Source organism: Plodia interpunctella, chromosome 11, assembly GCF_027563975.2.
Source record: "Plodia interpunctella isolate USDA-ARS_2022_Savannah chromosome 11, ilPloInte3.2, whole genome shotgun sequence".
Classification (NCBI taxonomy): domain Eukaryota; kingdom Metazoa; phylum Arthropoda; class Insecta; order Lepidoptera; family Pyralidae; genus Plodia; species Plodia interpunctella.
Window position 1 is genome coordinate 525,582 of NC_071304.1, and position 18,090 is coordinate 543,671.

The window sequence follows — 18,090 nt, forward strand, 5'->3', positions numbered from 1 at the left end:
CTAATGAAAATCCACATTCGAACCATTCCCTATTACATATTTTTCATCAGTAATTAATTATTTATCATTAAATTATTATTTATATTGCTATATAATTTAAAAATTAATTATTAATAAATTGCTATTACTTATTGTTAATTATTCTTTCATTAATTAATAATTGTGACTGTCACAATATCAACATATGCAATGCTAAGTTGCGACTATTATCAATTTTAACTTGACATGCAATTAACCCAGTTGATAAACGTACATAATTAGAGCGTATATCTACTTTCCATTTTTTTAGTCGAACCAAAAACTGCAAAATGTTCCGTTTTATTATTATAAATATTCAAGTCCTAAAAAAATATATATATGTGATTAGCTCCGTGTCTTTTCAGCTATACATCCTATTCATGGTGATAATCTTCATAATACTATTCTTAATCTGCGGCTGCATCCTCTTGTGGTACCACAGGCGACGCCGCGAGCCTCTGTCCAGTACCAGGGAGGACACGCCCATACGGAGAACGTGCCATAGTGACTTCTAATAACTGTGATTTACTGCCATTCCATATTAATAAGTGTTTTACAATAAGTGATAGCTTAATACGATTCTCACGTCGCACGGGCATCTATGAAAACCCCACCGACGCCGTATATGAATCTCCAAACAAAAACAAACTAATTAATAACTAATTAATCTTCTTATTGTCAAGTCGGAATGGATATTCAGATCGCTCTGTCGTTGTGGCTGCTGTAAAATCTGCCATCTGCTGTCCTGCCCCCACTGAGTTACATCCTGCACTGTGATAGAGAACTAATCAAAAATTTTATAATGAAAATATTTAAAATTAGACTTCATACCGTACCTAACGTCCTAGTTAAACGACGCTTTGAATAAACAGTGTGCCAATAGTCGGTGTATTGTCGTTGTATACTTTGGAATTCGTGCAGCGTGGCAGCGTTTTGTCAGGGTCGGAATGTTGCACATGAAAAATACAAATTTCGGACTTTCAAGAAAAATATATAAACGAAACAGTGAAACGCGATCTTTGATTCTTTATTTCAAATTAAGTGTAACTCAAATATAAATGTAAAATATCGATAGGCTGATTTATATTAGTATATTATTAGTATTATTACACGTATTGATACATAATTATATATTTTAATGTTGATTAATTTTAACAAAATGTGATAAGAATTTGTGACAAAATATTAAATTCCAATATTTGTGTAACTCGATTCGCGCTGGTACAATGTTATAACGAAATCTAGTACCAATATGTACCAAGCCTTATTTATAGATACATTACTTTATACTATGTATTCGTCCATTTACAATATTTATTGTAAGAAATTATGATAAGACTTTTAGAATAATATATTTAACATAAATAATGTAATAGTTTTTGAACAAGAAATAAAATTACATTTATAATGTGTTTTATTTTTAATTAATGCCTAACCTCTTTCACAAAGTAAGTACTGGCTATTAGAAAAAAATTTATAAAAAATAATTATAAAAAAAATTTATATGAAAAAGAGAATTTCGAACTCCATTCGAACTTACATTGTGTGTCCTTACATTGTTATATTACTAATAAAAAAATATACATAAATTTATATTTTAAAAAATTGTAAGCCCTTCTGGCAGGGACCAATACTGTTTGAATGAGTTTCTTTCGGCATTTCTTCTCAGCAGTGGTCGTTCAGAAATGCTAGTAGTATGTAGCTTTGGTAAATATCATTTAATTTAGAATATGACGTGAAAAAGTGCCTGTGAAGGCCTAATTTCTGAATAAATGATTTGATTTTGATTTGATTGAACTATGTGGAATACCCTGATGCCCCGTTAATCATTACCAAGAAGGCAAAAATATTTCATGAATAAAGTATTGCGAATGTAATAAAATGTAAACTTATTAATGCGTTATAACTATCTCGGCAATAAATTATTATAATTATTATAATTTATTTCAAACATTAATTTTGCTCAAGCGTAAACATTTGAATTTCAATTGAAGCTTAGTGAAATTACACTTATTTATTTATTTATTAAATTTTGCCTTAGATATGGATCGTTACAATATATTTTTAAACTCAGTACTCGGGGCGTTACAGCCGAGAATAAGACCAGGAACAAACTCAGATGACAGATTAGTTTATCCACATTTGAATAGTTATATTTTTTTCTGTTAACTTTTTTTTTCTATAATATTCCAATTATACAATGAATATTGTTGACATTTTCAGCTGTCAACTTCGACGCAAACTTTAACCTGTTTAATCGACGGACACAACTAAGGATGCCGAGGAGCGTTCGAAGTGCATACGAATAAGTAGGAACGCAGAGCCTCCGCTCCGACGCTTACCGGCTGTGGAAGCAACCGAGAAAACGCTCAGATGAGAGAGACTGTATGTCTGTCTGTATATAATTTCAATAGCGTTATAAATTTATCACCTATCTAAATTAAGTTACCGTGTCGTTGAGTTATAATCAAAGCTAATTTCAAAAATATACATTAATAAGTTTGGGTATAACAGGTTGTCATCCACTGCGCTGTGTAATATAGGAAATACGGATGTATTATAGAGAATGCGGAATATTAGAAAATAAATAATTTCTTCAATACAATTAAAATATAACTGAAAGACTTATTTTGTTAGATAAAAATTCAGTATACATAGGTACTTATATTTGTGTTTGATAGACACTTTTGTGAAAAATGCTACAAATTGTATTTAATGTTTCTGTACATTGTGAACATAAATAATATGTATATACGAGTATATACGAGTACACAAACTAATGGACGCGAACCTTTACAGGGTAATTAATCTCCAAAGTCGCGCAATTTATGAGATTTTCGCAATTGCGCGTAAAATTGGGTCATGTTAACACGACACCAATGTCACAGCTCGTGTTAGAAATAAATTAAATATATTGTTAATTTCACTCGGCCATTGTATTATTGTATCCATAGTCTAGACAAGTTCCATACTAATATAATAAATGCGAAAGCCTGTCTGTTCCGCTTTCACGACTAAACCGCTGGACCCATTTTGATGAAATTTGGTCTGTATGTAGTTAAAGAACTCCGTTCAAAGTTTCTATTCGCATCAGGCAGATTTATCTAACAATTGGTTGATATATCAGATTACAATATTGAATTTTATACACACCAGTACAATATTATTCTTGTTCTTTATGAACAAGAATAATATTGCCCTTGTGTTGTGACAGTTAACATAACTGGATAAAAAAAATATTACAACTAATAAACGACATAGCGAATTATAATCGTAAAAATGTCTAGTAGATTATAAAATTCATGTAATTGGTTTATAAAAATATAAAAAGTCGTGTCTAAGTGTTTCATTTTGTTTCCGTGTTTTATTTAGACGCCGCCTTGACCGTTACTAACAGTAAAAATAACAAACTTCCGCTATTAGTTTTCGGCAGTCATAATATATTTAATTGCAGAAGTTTGCACGTCTGTCTATACGTACGTTATCTATATTATATTTAGTTTCGAACCCGAAACATATGGAGTAAATAAATAAATATATTGGGACAAATCACACAGATTGAGCTAGCCCCAAAGTAAGTTCGAAACTTGTGTTATAGGATACTAAACTCAACGATACTATATTTTGTAACAAATACATATATAGATAAACGTCCAAGACCCTGGCCAATCAGAAAAAGATCATTTTCCATCATGACCCGACCGGGGTTCGAACCCGGGACCTCTCGGTTCAGTGGCAAGAACTTTACCACTGCGCCACGGAGGTCGTCAAATCCTAGTATAAAGATTAGATTTGAATTGTGTACTAGTGACATGTATTAAGCATTAAGCATTAAGCATTTTCTAACGTGTGTTCAATTCAATTCGTTTATTTCGTGAACACAGGTTACATAGTAGGTTGATACATTGGAATGAGCTTCTCTATGTCCCGCCATAAGGCATACGAATTTTTTGTCATAGGTTTTACAAAATGAAGTTACATAATATTTATACAATAATTTATACTACAAAGTGTCTACATAATTTATCCAATTGTCAGGTTTATATACATATTCGTAGTTATTTCCTTCTTTTATTATAAAACCTAACGAATCTCTCGTCACGAAAATTGTGAAGTATTACCGGTTTCTGAAAAAAGGTGACCTACCTCAAGGTTAAAATTATAAAAGTTATAAATCGTATTTTTGCGCTACAAAATCGGTCGAAAGTCACGAAGCACCATAGAAATTTGAATACTAAGTCAAATTACAAATGCCATCTTCTGTGGTTTATAATTATGAAAAATATATGTTGTTCTGACGCAGAATCAACAATTTCAACAAATATCTACCTATATAATAATAATAATATGACAAAACTTCTTGAGTTCTTTGAAGAGGCGTGAGGTAAAGATTATTTCTTCACAGTAACGCTAGTGTGACACACAGTGACACAGAAAAAGTGGTCGATGTAATACGAAGGGCGAGTGAGCGAGATCTGTAATCAATACATATAATAAAATTGAAGAAAGGCCAAATTTGAACATTGGATATTTTTTTTAATTCTTCATGGAATATACTTAGTTAGTGATATAGATGACGAAAATATAGTTTTGGAAATTTTTGTCTGTCTGTCTGTCTATCTGTCTGTCTGTCTGTCTGTCTGTCTGTCTGTCTGTCTGTCTGTCTGTCTGTCTGTCTGTCTGTCTGAACGCGCATCACTCGAAATCTACTGGACCGATTTGCTTGAAATTTGGTATGTAGGTACCTTATATACCGGGTTAACATCTTAGATACATTTCATCCCAGTAAATAGGTTCCTGTAGGATAATTGAAAAACTAATTATGAATAAAAAATGCCTTAGAATCCCGGGTTAACATCTTATAGACATTTCATCCCGGAAAATGGGGGTCCTATAGGAAAATTAGATACATTTCATCCCGGTAAATGGTAAGATTCCCGGAGGATAATTGAAAAACTAATTATGAATCAAAAATTCCTCGGAATCCCGGGTTAACTTCTTATAGACATTTCATCCCGGAAAATGAGGGGGATCCTGTAGGAAAATTAAAATAACAATCCACGGAGTCGATTTACTTTAAATTTTTGTAGAAAGGTTTAAACAGAACATAAACAAATTGTTTTTATCGATTACAGTCTGATATAGATATAATGGGCGCAGTATGTATCAACATATCTGTATAAAACTCTTGACTGACTGACTGACAGACAACGTACACCCGAAACTGCTGGGCGAGAAGCTGAAATTTGGCATGTAGGTGAGCACTAAGAGAAGATTTTTGGAAATTCTACTCCGAAGGGGATGAAAGGGGTGAAAAACTGTAAATATGAAAATTCTACACCGTTGAAGTTAGTGACTTGAAAATTTGGATTTTGGTTGTTTACAACAAAGTAATGAATACGTGCTTCTGATTTTTCTGAAAATTAACCCTCAACCCCTTTATAAAGGGGGTGAAAGATTGTATGGGACTTAATACATTTTAAAAAGCTGAAAATTGGCACACTTATTTTTATTTTGTAGTAAATAACAGTAATAGTAAATACCAAAAAATGTTTAATTTACGTTTGTGATTACGTTGGTAGTACCGGGACGTAAAACTTCATGGAAAATGGGACGGCACGCGTTGCAGAAAGCGGGAGTGGGAGTAGGAGCGGGAAATGGGAAGGAGACACTTAGTGGGAAACAGGACGGGACACATTGCAAAAAACATGATGGCACAATATGTAGGAAACGGTACGGGATATCTACTTTACATTACATAGCAGGAAAAAGGATTGGACAAGTTTACGGGTCGAGACACGCAGCAGGAAACAGAAAACTGAACTAAAGATGAGAAAAAATGCCAATTTGAATCATATATGTCTTACAGAATACGCGATAAAAGTTACTGAGATTTTGATACGAAATTCACGCGGGCGAAGCCGCGGGCAAAAGTTAGTATTATCTAAGAGCCATGTAAGGCACTTCTATGTGGCTTACAACACTTCAAATTCTGTGCTACCATTTGCCTGACATGAATGTACAACTCATTTTGTTTCTGAAAAAAAAAAAAGAGTTTCTTTTGATATTCATCGCCAGTTAAGTGGCTGGTTAATTTGCTTCAGCTTATTAACTGTGGACTTCAAAAGGGAAAAAATCAATTTTAATTCTTGAGATCACTCTTTTGAGTCTTCGCACTCGCTTACAAATCGTGTTCTTATTTTCAAAGTTTCAAAGTAATTGGCTTTTTTTAGAGATATATTTTCTTCAATTTTACAATTAATATAGTAAATACCAGAGATGAACAACAAATGGACCCGCGCAAAATTCCAGAATTCTAAATGGCTAACCTCAAGACACTGTCTAGTATAAAAACGTAATTAAAGGATTCAAAACAATCCTAAATATAAGTATGTACTTAAGTAATACTATTAAAATTAATGAAATGAATTTGTTCTTACAAATAGAATAGAATATGTCTCACAAATAAATATTCTTATACATATTCTTATAGAACTAAGTCACATGATTTAATTCTATTTATAACAACATAGTGATATCTAACAAGGGAGTACTGAAAGCAAGAAAAAATGCACATTATATGATACAACATTATGAAATTCATTATTGAAGAAAAACTCGAAGCTCGGAGAGGGAAAGGAAGCCAGGAAGGGTATTTATGAATCGATTGAAGGAGAAGACAAGGGTCGTACCGTATAGGGAGATAAAATCGATGGCAGAAGATTGACAAATGGAAACACATCCACCGACAAGAACAAATAGATAAACATCCAAGACTCGGGCAAATCAGAAAAAGATCATTTTCCATTATGACCCGACCGGGGGTCGAACCCGGGACCTCTCGGTTCAGAGGCAAGCACTTTAACACTGCGCCACTGAGGTCGTCTCTATACGCATAGAGATTACATGCCTCGCCTCGAATCAAGCATTATACATCACTAATGGTGGCCGAAGTGATGTGTTTATCTTATCGTGTCACGACGCGACAAACCCAACGCACAAAATATAGCAAACAACAGATGTTAAAAATCAAAGATCTGACAAGAAAAACCAAATCAAATCAAATCAAATCATTTATTCAGAAATTAGGCCTTCACAGGCACTTTTTCACGTCATAATCTAAATTAAATGATGCTCACCAACGCCACAAACTACTAGCATTTCGGAACGACCATTGCTGAGAAGAAATGCCGAAAGAAACTCATTCAAACAGTATTGGTCCCTATTATGCCAGAAGGGCTTACCATCTTTTAAATATAAATTTATGTATAATTTTTTATCAGTAATATAAATGAGCAGGTCCTGAGCTTCGAGATTATATGACTGAAAATAGAACTGATAAAACGCTAAAATGTTCAACGCTCAAAAGAGAGAATAAAATATCGCTTATTGCCAAATATAAAACACATAAAACAGAATAACAAGCAGAACATACATAGAATAAAAATAGGATATCAAAATAGTGGGACAAACAAAAAAACTTGAAGTAAATTTAAACATATTTACTTTAATAAGCAGAGTTGTCACAATATATTTTATCCATACTTCTGACTTCTTCTGACCGACTTTTTGTTTATCATGCTTCTGATTCAGATGAAATTCGGAAAAGATATAGTCAACCAAGATCACCCGAGGTCAAACATAGGCTACCGCAGGTGGAGCAGCAGGCAAAAGTTAGTAAATGTTGTTTTTGAGTCCTATATAGAATAGGGAATTAGGACATCTCTCTCTTTCAATAATAAAAAAAATCTTCAAATTTTTAAGACTTGTGATTTTTTTACGACAGACCGCCTACATAAACACAATTTGGTAATTATTATTATCAACTGTCAAGGATTCTCGTCACTTAGCCGCATAATCATGGAGAAGTCCTATTTTAGGGCGGGAACCTTCTGTGTTTCGATATGTTGTACTCTAATGATGAGCTTACGTATCAAATGGCATCGTTAACGAATTCTCCGGAAAGCTCTCGTGGGTTGAAAGGGTACTTACTGTTTATAAACTATCGTACTATGTAAACTATTGATAAAGGTACCTGGGTCAAAATCTTCAAAGGTCTAGATTTCATACATACATACATATTATTATACCTATTTCCAATTGCGGTAGTCTGAGACTAGGGATTATGCCGCGACACTGATAAATCTCTCATTCATTATATAGTTAGCATTCAATTAATTCATTTATTTTTGTACAGTCATAGTCGGTAAAATTTGTTTTAAGCTTTTTCTATTAATATTGATATTTTGGTGAATTTCACGCGCGTTTTGAACCATACACTGGTAATCAATTAAATTATCCTATGTTATATATAAGTAAAGTACTGGTACAATGTTAATTTTATAAATGTTTAATTTAAAAAAATATATTCTTTATTCAAAATAAATGTCGGACACTAATGAAACGCTACACGCCGCGTTCAAACGCTCGTGAAATTCTTCCATATATGTTGCTCGCAAATACATTTTTCTATCTACCTAGATTTCAGCTTTTGTAAATCTATATTCCAACCTGAAGTTCCGATCTGTATTATATATAAATATGAACACGAACACGAACACGAACACGAACACGAACACGAACACGAACACGAACACGAACACGAACACGAACACGAACACGAACACGAACACGAACACGAACACGAACACGAACACGAACACGAACACGAACACGAACACGAACACGAACACGAACACGAACACGAACACGAACACGAACACGAACACGAACATAAATATATTAGGACAAATCACACAGATTGAGCTAGCCCCAAAGTAAGTTCGAGACTTGTGTTATGGGATACTAACTCAACGATACTATATTTTATAACAAACACGAACACGAACACGAACACGAACACGAACACGAACACGAACACGAACACGAACACGAACACGAACACGAACACGAACACGAACACGAACACGAACACGAACACGAACACGAACACGAACACGAACATAAATATATTAGGACAAATCACACAGATTGAGCTAGCCCCAAAGTAAGTTCGAGACTTGTGTTATGGGATACTAACTCAACGATACTATATTTTATAACAAATACGTCAACTTATTAACTTCTCACACGCCAGAATTTACCTAAAACCTTACCCTGAAAGACAAACTCGAAAAGATTGATTGAGATTGAATGCCACAAATAGGACGCGAAAAGATTCATTTAGCATTATGCTAATACTAGTGATGCAGGCGTTCTTAGAATGTGGTGACCACTTTCCATCAGGTGGTCCTCTATGTGCCTGTTTACTGTATGAGATAAACTTAGCGTCAGACTTTTAAATCTGAGGAGATAAGCTAGGAAAATACTGAACGTAAACTCATCTATAGTCAGATTCAATATTCGTTCAATTTCCGACTGAACTGCGATCGCGAACCGATTCTTGACTGTTTGAGTCCTGTTTGACTTTCAAATCAAAAGGACGCTCAAAGTTCTTTGTAGTTATATAACAGAGTTGCCTAGTTGGTTGATGTCTGCGTTATGACCTATCCCGTGAGATATAACTTTTGAGAAGACTTTCTTGTCGAAAATGATGAATAAATTGTCACTTACTACCGTATCGGTTCGAAGTGAAACGCAGCCAACCAATCACATTGCGGTGTGGCTGTCGTTGCGTAACAATGGCGCACTGTGATTGGTTAACCGTGTCTCGCTGCGTATCGATTCGAGCAAAGTCGCACTACGCACACAGTACAAAAGGATTAGTTACTTGCTTGAGCTAGTAGCTTCGCCAGCAGGAAAGAGAATATTGCACGATGTTCATTTCGACACCTATTGCGTGCGAAGTAGAGAAGAAACGGCAAAGGGCTCTGGGCTCCGACGCCTTATAGCGACCAATAAAACCAGGAAAACGCTCAGCTAATAGAGAAAGAACTAACATTAGAATGGTGTTAGTCAAACTCCACTAAATATTTACCTCCTAAACATTACGTAGTTACACATACACAGTCCTATATACACACATAACCTTAATTCAAACAACCACTACGTTTAACAGAACGATTATTATAATCACCACAGTTTTATTTTCCCCTTGACGCCGCCCTCATAGTTTTACCACAGTTTAAAAAAACATCCAGTGGTTGAAAGTAACGTGAAAGCCGTCAGCGTCTTGTCTAGTGGTGTGAGGCTGCGTCCCAAATTCCAAATCCTCCCTTGATTGTCATATGTTGCGGATTTAAATTCGTTTGATGGTGAGAGTGCCGATCCATCATAAAGTAGTTTATGAAGGTGGACTCTGGCCGATGGGAGGCAGCTGACTCAGCGCGCCACACGTCGCTGTCATTACGTGTGACCTAATTTTAGGTACAATTTATGTCTGTAAGGTTTTTTTACTGTACTAATGTTATTACTTAAAATAAAATGATTTATTTATTAATTTAGATCAACACAAGAATTACTGTAATTGTCTGAGTTAGTCTAAAAACTTTTGTTTTATTTTGATAGAAAACTATAAGTATTTTATTTTGATATATAATAACTTCTCATCAGTCTTCTCAAACATTTCTCTTTTAACACCGATTTGTACTTCTTTCTGTTTTCTTTGTTGACATGAGACTCTGCACATTCCAATGCTCGTTCACATCGGAACTTTCCAAATTCAAAATTAAATTAATAGATATGGAACGTGTCTGAAGTGTCACCCCGCCCCTCACCTCCCAGATCCCTTTGCCCGCGCAGCAGCGTTCGACAAATGACTGCATAAACCGTGTAGACAGGCTGTAGTCTGTAACTCTGTTCGTAAGATCTCTCCCCTGGGATTTTCTGGGAAAACTGTGGGTAGTTTTGTCGAGAGTTGAGCTGTAATCAACATTTTTCATGGAAACAGACTTTGTTTTTCAGTATTTATCATTCACAGAAAAAGAATTCTGAGACAAGTAATAAAACAGATGTATTCAGATTGTTTCTACAGATTAATCGTACAATTTTGTGACAATATGAAATTCTGTTATAAAAATGGAATTGTACCACTTTTGAACGGCTGCACCGATTTTTATCAAACATATATAAGTACCACTGCATAAAAGTTTGCTATCAAATAAAAATTTGTGCTTTGACTAAAAGTAATTTTAAAAATAGTGAAATCATAAGAGATCAATGCCCAAAGCTCCGGGTGAAAGCTTTTTGATTAATTGATAGAGCTTTTCAATAAGGTTTTATTAATTTTGTAAACGCAAAATATTAATATAAGCTCTTTAATGTCAAACGTTGTTTAATTAAGCTCTTCAAATAAGCTTTTAGGCCGAAAATGCTTGTAGGCAAATATTTTAAATTAATTACAAATATATATATATATATATATATATATATATATATATATATATATATATATATATATATATATATATATATATATATACGTATATATATATATATTATTATATATTTTTTTTTGCTTTGCAACGTTACAGTCCCGAATATAAATATTAAAAATAAATATTTGTCTAGCAGAAACTCACATGCGTGCATGTGATCACAAAGACTCATATTCAAAGATTCTCCAACCTTCGGATACCCAATTAGCCTTTAAAGACTCTAAAGACTGGATTATAGTTTTAAGATATGAAACCCTATTACAAAGGGTTATTATTAATATATTTATCCTAATCGATGATGTCCGTGCATCAGAATGAATACTGGCAAATTTTATGACATTGTGTGTTGGAGCTGGATATTTTTCATAGAGAGAGTGATTTAAGAGGAAGTTTTTTTAAAATTATGATTTTAACCAAGCGAAGCCGGAACGAGCCGCTAGTTTCATTATCTTCCAATCCGATCTTACGAATTAACCGGCTTAACGTATATCTTTTCATTACAACTTATAAATAAACCAAGTCTCTGCCAAATTTAGGTATGATGACCGTCAAGAGTTCACGAGGGGCTTTCCGTACAATCCCGTCTTATCCTACACTAGCGGCACGGCCCGGCTTCGCTGAAGTCAAACCATAATAAGTTATAGAATGAAACCTTTCTCAAGAACCACACTACCTATTAATAAACACCACAGTAGTTTTAAAGATCTACAACAAAATAAAACAAAGTAACTTTCCGTTGTCCTGCGACAACGGAAAGTTACTTTGTTTTACTATGTAGTGACATGAATTAAATATCTCATTTATATTTTGGTTGTCTATCAGCCTTTGCCTATGACATATGAGGCGACTAATAAACACATACCGTGCGATTCTGTAAGATACGACATTAAAAAACTCACTTCTGCGCGGATATGATTAATTGGTATTCTGTAAAAATAAAGTTCTCTGCACTGACTGCTCGATACACTTGCGGGTGCGTCGGCGAGTTGAAATAAACTCACTCCGGAATTTTGACAAATATGTACCTATGAGATGACGTACAAATTTGCATTCTGTAAGAAAACATCCCTTTTCTGAATTCGCGCGGAATCGGACGTGAGTTTTTTGAAAGATCCACTAGCGCTGGCCAAGCGATTGCGGGGCGAGGTGAAACTCACTTGACTATGTCGAAATTCCTCTGATAGCCTTCTCACTGTGTGTCGCAGACGCCACGTATGATATCCAAGGGAAGATATATGGACGTCTTAATCTAGGACAGGGCCACTCGCCAAAAGAAACTAACACTCTTCTATAGTAATACCTTACTCTGTGTGTATACTAATCCGACTTACCGAAAATTGACCCATTATATCAAAAGATTACTAATCAAATGCCTTTTAGAGATTGCTAATGACGAGATCGGTCCATAATCTAAATGAAACGGGATATTGTTGTTTCTCTCTTTCACTTATTAGATTTCTTCATTGAAATAGTTCTTATGACGGTTTTATGTATGGTTTTATGATTTCATTTTATAGATTACACTTTTTCCCACATGGAGTTTATTCTTGTTAATATAATCTTACGCCAGAAATCTTCAGCTACACAATTGTACAAAATTTCATTGAGTATTTTTTTTGCGTAAATCGTGTCACATTTCTATCTAATCTAAGGTTCATATTAGATAACTCTGACGACCTCGGTGGCGCATTGGTATAGTTGCCTCTAAACCGAGAGGTCCCGGGTTCGCTCCCCGGTCGGGTCATGATAGAAAATCATCTTTTTCTGATTGGCCCGTGTCTTGGATGTTTATCTATATATGTATATGTTATAAAATATAGTATCGTTGAGTTAGTATCCCATAACACAAGTCTCGAACTTACTTTGGGGCTAGCTCAATCTGTGTGATTTGTCCTAATATATATATATATAACTATGAGGTTCATTGAAGATTTATAATACACCAGCTGTTACCCGCAGTTTTGTCCGAAGCAAAAAGTAACGTATGTCACTCTTAATCTCTCTGTCTCCAAACCAAACATCACTAATGCTTATTTTTGTCGGGAAAGACGTACGTACAAACAAACAAACTTTATGTATATGTTATAAAATATAGTATCGTTGAGTTAGTATCCCATAACACAAGTCTCGAACTTACTTTGGGGCTAGCTCAATCTGTGTGATTTGTCCTAATATATATATAACTATGAGGTTCATTGAAGATTTATAATACACCAGCTGCAAAAAGTAACGTATGTATTTTTACTTACTCGATTTCTACGTAGTTGGTGAAAAGTAGAACCTACTTCGGGCGTGCTCTGTAGGAATCCAATACCATTTATTTCAAAGTTCAAGCGATGTGATCAAACTTTCAGCACGTCACAATGAAACTGACAATGGTGGCAGAACAGAGCTACAATTTTACTGCGAGCTGCGCGCAACTGCGCGCTAAATAGTAAACACCTTTTGAAGTATATTTTTGAACAAGTTTCACAAAGACATTTCTTTCCTCGTCATTTCCGATTAAAATATTTTCAATATTACACTTCTACATTTTCAGAACAGATGGAATAAAGACAACTAATAAAAAACGTAAATTAATATTAATAATAGGGCTGCAAGCTGGTGACGACTTGCGACAGCTGGCCCGGGTCAGACACGACGGCGTGACAGACACATACCGATACGAAAGCGTCAACATTGCGTAGTTATTATGAGTGCTTTTATTTACCGCAATGAAAAACCAGCAATGTATACCGAATTCGTCAAAGTTTGGCAAATTGTTCGACGACAGTTTGGAGCCGGCATAAAATTAATTTTCGGTCACTGAGCCCGGCTTTCAGATATGTAATAAAAATACAAAAGGTAAATTGAGACTTACATTGCATTTTAATCTTTTAAAAGACGAATTTTGAACATAATATGGAAATTATGAAATTGATTTTATGATATTGAATGACTCAGGTATAGTGTTCAATAACGTGGCCTTTAAAAACTAAAGTTCTAATTTTTTACATACCCTGCTCGCACTCTACTCTAGATAAAGTGCTGTACTAACTCTGTGGGAAGAAAATATCAGCGTATGCGGAACCTAAGTGGCTCTCCGCTGTCTTTGTGGTCTCATGAAAGTGATATCTAGTACTTTAACGTGAAGTAATATTGTATTACTAACAGCTTTGCATCGATCATTTATTTCAACTAAGTAAATTTAGGTGTTGCAAGTCAATAAACTGCAGCGGCCAATTCCCATAAGATAATTTTACAAACAATTTTTAACTTCGCTAAGAATTAAAAGAAATTTTCTATTCGCCAACTTATCAAATCGGAGCGTCTTAAAACGCATAGTTAAATAAATGATAACCCTAACAGATATTATAAATGCGAAAATAAGTATGTTTGTTACCTCTTCACGCTCTATCAACTCAACCAATCTTCTTGAATTTTTTCATACATGTAGTGTGAAGTATGGAGAGGTCCATAGAGTACCTTTCATCTCGGAAAAATAACTGTTCCCGTGGGAAAGTTACGCGAGCAATAGCTAGTACTCGATAAAAATACTCTTAAAAAGTGATACCCGCTTGGTTAAATTTGGATTCTTAGGATATGGCAGCTAAATACATTATGTACTTAGTATGAATTGAAGCAATTTGTTCCACCACATTATCGCCGGTTAATCGCTCAGAAAATCTGAAGGGTAATTTATTTTTTTTTCATTCTGCGGTTCTCAACAATGGGGTTCCTTTCAGATCCTGCGACTGAGATATGACATTTCCCGTGCGAGCGTACGTTTAAAAAGATTTGAGGTTATGAGCAATGCTTTTTCATTTACACGATTGTGTTGGAAAGCGAGTCTAATGATTTAGTGTTAATCATTTGCGCAATTGTGTAAAATATTTGTCATTTTTGGAATTTCCAAAATGATTTATTTTAAAAAATTGTAAAGTGAAGTAGGGATCGCAATATTCTTTGCTGTCCTTATCTATATGTCTGTTTTCTCAAGATCGCGTAAGGTATGAAATTGATTTTTTTTTTGTAAAATTCTTATTCTTAAGTTGACAGTTATATTTTGTGATCTCACAGAGGAATCAAAACGTATAGAGTGCTTCTATCTCTAACGGGAAATACCCCGTTGACTAAAAGATTGAAATTCAGATAACAAAAACTGAATACCGTCAACATTTAAGTACACAACAAAATAAGGCTCATACGGAACCCTCGGTGCACGAGTCTCACTCGCACTTTGCTGGTTATTAAATTGTTTCATTCTCTTAATTTTCAAGCCAATGCTCAAAATAATTAAATACTACAGTCAGCCGCCAAGCCTCTTGACGCCATACCTACATGTTAAAGCACCCTCAAATAATGTCGAGATCTGTTTGTCGAGAGTATGTAGAGATCTGAAGTGCGTAATCTACATGGAATGAATGCAGGAGTGAGAAATTGGTTACCAGTTACGACACCTTTTACACGACTATTCAAAAAGGTAGTGTTTTACAACACGATTTCGTCGTCCTCTGTCATGTCCGCGTGTAACTGGTTGCATCCGGGACTGTGACGCCGCGAAGCGAGTCGGCGTACCAAAAAATGGAAGGTTTAAAATCCTGACGTCAAATCTATTTTGAAATTCTATTGTTACCTATCAGCTGCCAAGGTTAAAAGTCATTTAATCGTCTCTTACGACATCGAAGAGAGGATATTGAGTGGTTAGCACCACTAAGGCAGAACCACACGCCATATCATCAAACTCCTATTTACGAAAGTCTACAGCTAATTTTAATGAGATTTTGAGATAAGAATTTTCCAAACGAAATGACCTGTTTTCCAAAAACTGTTTCCATCCACCCGAAGACGCGCTGGGTCACTAATAAGAAATAAAACGTTTAGCCATTCATTTTTGAGGCCCTATAAAAAGCGGAGAATGTAAAATACCAACGCGCTTCACTCACAATGTTTTAACAATATTATATCTTGTCTATTAAAAATGAAATCCACTTACGAAACACTCGGCAGGGCATAAAATAAACGGAAAAGCGCGAGTTGAACGTAACTAAAGGGTTCCTCACTAAAAAGATAGAAATCCCCATATATTGCAACCAAAAAATTTACAAATAGTTGATCTGTTGCAGTTTTTCCTTTCAATAAATAATTTATTCACAATTAAATCGGAAACAAAATAATTTTCAATGTTTTCTTAACATATATCTATCTACATATAATAAAACTGTAGTGGGCTATGTGTGTACATAGGAGATATTTAAGAAAAATAATTATAGAATATCTTTAAGGGACTAATAGAAGCCAAAACATTTTATTTTAGAATATTTAGCTGTATGTTTATATACAGTCTATAAAAAACAGTCACTTAGTAACAGGGTCCAGTTTCTATACTTTGGGAATCCCTAAAAAATAAAAGTTTTTTACGGTATATTCCATTTTACACTCACTCGTAGGAAAACAATTCACACAGCACTTTTTTATGTTTCCCTTAACGCCTCTTCTATTTTTAATTTCATGTATTTGCTGAGAGGAAAACGAGTTCCGTTTTATTAAACTGAAAATATTTGATTCACCTGCTTTTATAGGACTAAAGAGCGGGTGGCACCAGTCGTCTTTGACGTTAATTTTAACTTGTGCGCCGCTGCCGATTATACTAAATGGCGTACTTTGAGTTAACAACAACACCAAAACTTTATTTTTTTTTTATTTGGTTTTAGAATACCACAGTTTTTTTCCGTTCAACCACAATAATACAACGCGTAGAACTTTCGGATAATCCCTGCCGATGCTTTGTCAGTATGATGGTTTAAGCGCCATAAATAAATACCTATGTATGTGTGTATGTATGTATGTTGAACTAAGTACTTAATTTACCAACTTGCTTCGTCTCACATAATTTAATTCATCGCAAATAGCAACATGCGGCCGTGACCTTATGTATAACGTAGTTTTATTACATTTGCGTTAAAAGAACCATTCCTTGTTGACGGACTTAGATCTGGGTATAAAGAAATATCTAAGGGAGAACAATTAATATATCTGTCACAGATTTAAACAATCTAAAGATATAAAATTAAAATTCTAATGAAATAAAAATCTATATTTTTAAACATAAACTGACGGTTTTATTGGAAAACATGTGAGACGAAGCAAGTTGGTAAATGAAATACTTAGTTCAACATACATACACACATACGTAGGTATTTATTTATGGCGCTTAAACCATCATACTGACAAAGCATCGGCAGGGATTATCCGAAAGATCTATGCGTTGCATTATTGTGGTTGAACGGAAAAAATCTGTGGTACTCTAAAACCAAATTATTAATTATTCTGTAATAATTATTCTGTAATAAATAACTAGAAATCGAAGTAAGTAGATACTTTATTTCCTAGAAATTTTTGATAGCAATGCGTTACATTTATATAATGTAATTATCTTAATAGACAATTCTTTATATAGGTATATTACGATGAAGTAGAATATTGTACCATAATAGCCAAGGAATATTTAAAAAAACATAATTCAAATTTGGTTTATTTAACTTTCGCCAACATCCAGTTAATTATACACAACGGTCATGATACGAGTATAAGGGTACATGTACCAGGGGAAACGACCCCGGTGGCGCAGTGGTAAAATTCTTGCCACTGAACCGAGAGGTCCTGGGTTCGATCCCCGGTCGGGTCATGATGGAAAATGATCTTTTTCTGATTGATCTTGGAAGGGTCTTGGATGTTTTTCTATATATGTATATGT

At 34.4% G+C, this 18,090-nt stretch overlaps 1 protein-coding gene across 1 annotated transcript; it reads right to left on the minus strand.

Annotated features, from left to right (window-relative positions):
• Nucleotides 1-8,495: 8,495 nt before the first annotated feature.
• LOC135309815 (ATP synthase subunit a-like) lies at nt 8,496-8,983 on the minus strand. Its single transcript, XM_064436241.1, has 2 exons — nt 8,829-8,983; nt 8,496-8,784 (listed from the first exon to the last, which is right to left on the minus strand). The coding sequence occupies exons 1-2, from the start codon at nt 8,981-8,983 to the stop codon at nt 8,496-8,498; spliced, it is 444 nt and encodes a 147-aa protein (XP_064292311.1).
• Between the last annotated feature and the right edge of the window lie 9,107 nt (nt 8,984-18,090).